The 3,663-nt window shown below is 47.3% G+C and overlaps 1 protein-coding gene across 1 annotated transcript in view; it reads right to left on the bottom strand.

The window, feature by feature from the left end:
* Positions 1 to 3,450, bottom strand: part of LOC103364185 (uncharacterized) — a 5,541-nt gene extending 2,091 nt beyond the window's left edge. The window contains exons 1-3 of the mRNA XM_008291212.1: positions 3,294 to 3,450; positions 420 to 1,383; positions 1 to 3 (exon numbers count right to left, since the gene is read on the bottom strand). The exon at positions 1 to 3 is cut by the window's left edge and continues 1 nt beyond it. Of these exons, the coding sequence (XP_008289434.1) occupies positions 1 to 3; positions 420 to 1,383; positions 3,294 to 3,315 (989 nt within the window). The 5' untranslated portion in view covers positions 3,316 to 3,450. The remainder of the gene's footprint in view (positions 4 to 419; positions 1,384 to 3,293) is intronic.
* Positions 3,451 to 3,663: the final 213 nt, after the last annotated feature.

Genomic DNA, 3,663 nt, shown 5'->3' with positions numbered 1-3,663 from the left:
AACCTACAGGACCAAGCATGTGGAATACATACAAGGTGCATGAAACAAGTGTGAGTGTCCTGATGTCATGCCGACTGTCCATCACACATCCTGAGCTACTTACAAACATCCACATACATGCAAACCTTCATGGACTCAATAAAACAACGACAGCTGCTCAGCTGCATGTACAGGATCCCAAACACAGCTGAAGAGGGTCATTTAAACGCGACACGTTTGCTCCATCAGTCATTAGGACTCATTATTACTATAAAACATTCTGCTACAGACACAGCATCATACAGGCTGATTGGTTCTCTGCTACAAATTCTAAAGCTTAGTGATGAAGAGTGATTCTGAAAGTCCTCTTTGATGCAAATCGTGTGCAAAGATTGTTTTCTGAGCTGCAGAAGCTGATTATGACGACTCATCGTCTTTACTGCACATGGCAGCGATCGGAGACTCTCACTGCTATGGCACCAACAGCTGCTCCAGCTGCAGCTCCAGCTGCAACTCCAATGGCCAGACCGATTGGACCTCCTGCAATTCCCAGCACGCCTCCAATGGCGGCACCGCAGGCTGTCGCTACGGCTATGGTTGGTGCTGCGGTGAAGTCATTGGACCTTTCGGCTCGAGACCTGGCTTCACGCTCGTACCTCATGTGCACCCACCTCTCCTCCCTGAAGAAGGCCCTTCCTGCATATCTGGCTCTCAGCTCATCCAGCTCTTTCTGCCTCTGGGCCGCCATCTCCTTCAGAAGCCGCTCCTTCTCCTTCTCTATGGCTGCCTCTGCCTTCTCAAACATTGCATTGGTGTAGCAGCTGCCATTGTTAGCCATGGTCATCTTGTCAATTTTGTCCAGGAGCTCACTGGTTTGCTGGGAATCTTTGATTTCATTGTTGACAACGTGGTATCTGTTGTAGCACGTTTTAATGAGAACTTTCAGGTCGGGACTCTCTGAAATGAAGCCCTCTATGGTTTGCTTCTTCAGCTGGTCTCCATGTGTGAACAGCACCATTGTGTATTTGGCTGCATCTTCACCGAATGTGGCCTGAATCATCTTGACTGTGTCCTTCTCCTCCTGGGTGAACCTGCCCAGCTGAAGAACCACCAGGAAGACGTGAGGACCAGGGGCAGACAGTGAGATGCACATCTTGATCCTATTCAGCGCTTCTTCTTGAGTGAAGTTTGTGTCAAACAGCCCCGGGGTGTCGATGACGGCGACCTTCCGACCGTCAACGTCTCCCTTTGCTTTCTGGCATTCAGCCGTCAGGGAGGACGGAGAGAGGTCCGACTCGAAGGCTTCCCTCCCGAGGATGGTGTTTCCTGCTGCGCTCTTGCCCACGCCGGTCTTCCCAACCAGAACAATCCTCCTTTCGTATAGATCTGTGGCACCTTTGTACCCTGTCAGAGAGAAATACACTGTTCATCATCATACAGGGCGGCAGCGCCGGGAGCAGAGAGCACTCACAGCAGGAAACAGTCTCAGCTGTTTCAAAATAAAAGCATAGTCACTGTGAGACAGCTGATCAGTTCAGGAATACCTACAAACAAACAAACAGTCTCTGTTTAGCTCGTGACGGGGCAGTTTTGATGTTATCTAACTGGTTAGGAATGACTGACATCCAACAAGTCAGACGACTCGGAGCGTCCTGGTTCTCACATGACTGCGTTACGCAACAACAATGAAGCTACTCGAAGGCAGACAAGTATGAGCTGGTTGTAGTGTCAGAGTGACTCCATTATTCAGTCTGAAACCAGACCTGCTGCATAACTCATCTGCTAACACCGAGTTCATCCAGTAACACAGTGTAGGTTAACCTGGACTCCTCTGAACCATCCTGCAGGGTCCTGGTGCTGCTCATAGAGCTGCACCACCAGCTCTCCATCACCTAAATTCTCAGTCCTCACGCTGGCTGAGAAGATTAGATCCTTACAATAATTTACATTGAACATGTTGTAAGAAGCTCCCAGTTCATTAGACACACAGCAGCAAAGCAGACAAACAGAAAACAAACAAACACATGATTAATTATTTTGGCCAGTGAAAGTAGAAACGGACACGAACATGATTAAATGTCTGAGAGCAGAGCTGCCTGACTGAGCTTTGCGGTGGGACTCCAACAGTTTCCTGTCTGAATCTGGTCTGTCCTGTTTTCATGCTGTTCTGCCAAAGACTAAATCAAAGACAAGTGTTGACTGCATGCAGCCTTCTGATCTGCCATCGGTGGTGTGACTCTGACTTGAATATGAAACCAACAATGAAGTTTGGTGGAGATGCAGACCAGCAGTGGTCCATAAATATAACCAATATAATTACTCTATTCATTAGAAAAGCACTTTTCTAAATGACTGTACAACAAAATAATTCCAGGATCGCTGCACCTGACTAAGGTATGAATCCATCCTGACATGTGACCTGTTGAGCCGAGTCACGGATTCATGACAGTTACATGAAAACATCAGAGCCCACAGGTAGAGCTGACAAAAACAACCCAACAAACAACATCAACTTGACATTTCACAGTAGTTTCTACAATTTAAATAAATGAGAACCTGGGTACTTTGTTAGAGTTTTAAATTAGAGTCCGTAGTGGGAGGAGTCAAAGTGCTGCGTTCAGAATCAGAACCAGACTGGACGCATCTGGTCGGCACGAGAGCCGAAGACAGAAAGCTCAGGCTCTGTGTGCACGAAAACCTCAAACATCTTCAACCAGAAGATGTTCTGCTGCACAGAACCAAACCACCAGCTGATGCCAGTGACTGATGGACATTTATGAAGGAGTGACTTCAGCTAAAGTGGGAGTTCCAGCTTCTTTCTGTTTGTCATTATTAGATGTGATAAATGACTGATGATCTGCTTTTTGATGTTGTTCAGGTACATCATCTCTACCGCTAGGTTCCAGAGAGGATCAAATGTTTGTCATCTGAACATGTCTGACTCCCCAAAGGGTCACAACACAGTACCTGATACACAAATCAGTGATTCAGCTCCGACATCTACAGTCAGCTCACAACCCGACCCGTAACCCTCCGACCAGCTAAAGTCCTGAAGAACAGCTGGGATCAGCAGCTGTAGAGTCATGGCTAGTTTCACATTCTACTCTTTCACACGACATGTGGGGAAAAAAAGAACAAAGAAAACTGCACAAAAGACGCTGAAAGGACAATAAAGTTAAATATAAAGTTATGTATGTCACGTTTAAGCCTCTCATCCTGACGGCTCTTATTCCATCGTGGTTCTTTCTAAGCAGCTGAGCACTAATATAATAATGATAATATATTTCCACTCCTCCGTCACTGCTGCCTCTTACCGTGATCATTCATCCCGCTCATGTTGAGAAGCCAGAAGCTCAGCGGACCCGGCCGGTGCTGTTCTGCTCACATGTGATTCTTTTCTTCCTGTCACTTCACTTTTCTAGCCAACACATGGGCGTTCCCGTTTTCTCATTAGGACCTCAGAACAAGTGCGACAAGGAACAAGGAAGTTTGTTTTGTTGCAAGTCATGTGGAGCGTCCCGGTGAAACGTTCAGCGTGATGCACAGAGACCGGCCCAGACATGAAGCATCCAGTCACACCACAGCAGCAGCATCTGAGGAGCTCTGCAAACAGCTTTCAGCAGACGTTTCCTTCTCATGGCCTGCACCCAGTCCTGTGCCTGATAACCAGTGCAACCAGTGCTG

The sequence above is a fragment of the Stegastes partitus genome, unplaced genomic scaffold (genome assembly GCF_000690725.1).
Source record: "Stegastes partitus isolate 25-593 unplaced genomic scaffold, Stegastes_partitus-1.0.2 Scaffold726, whole genome shotgun sequence".
Lineage (NCBI taxonomy): Eukaryota > Metazoa > Chordata > Actinopteri > Pomacentridae > Stegastes > Stegastes partitus.
This window is presented reverse-complemented; position numbering and strand designations above follow the sequence as displayed.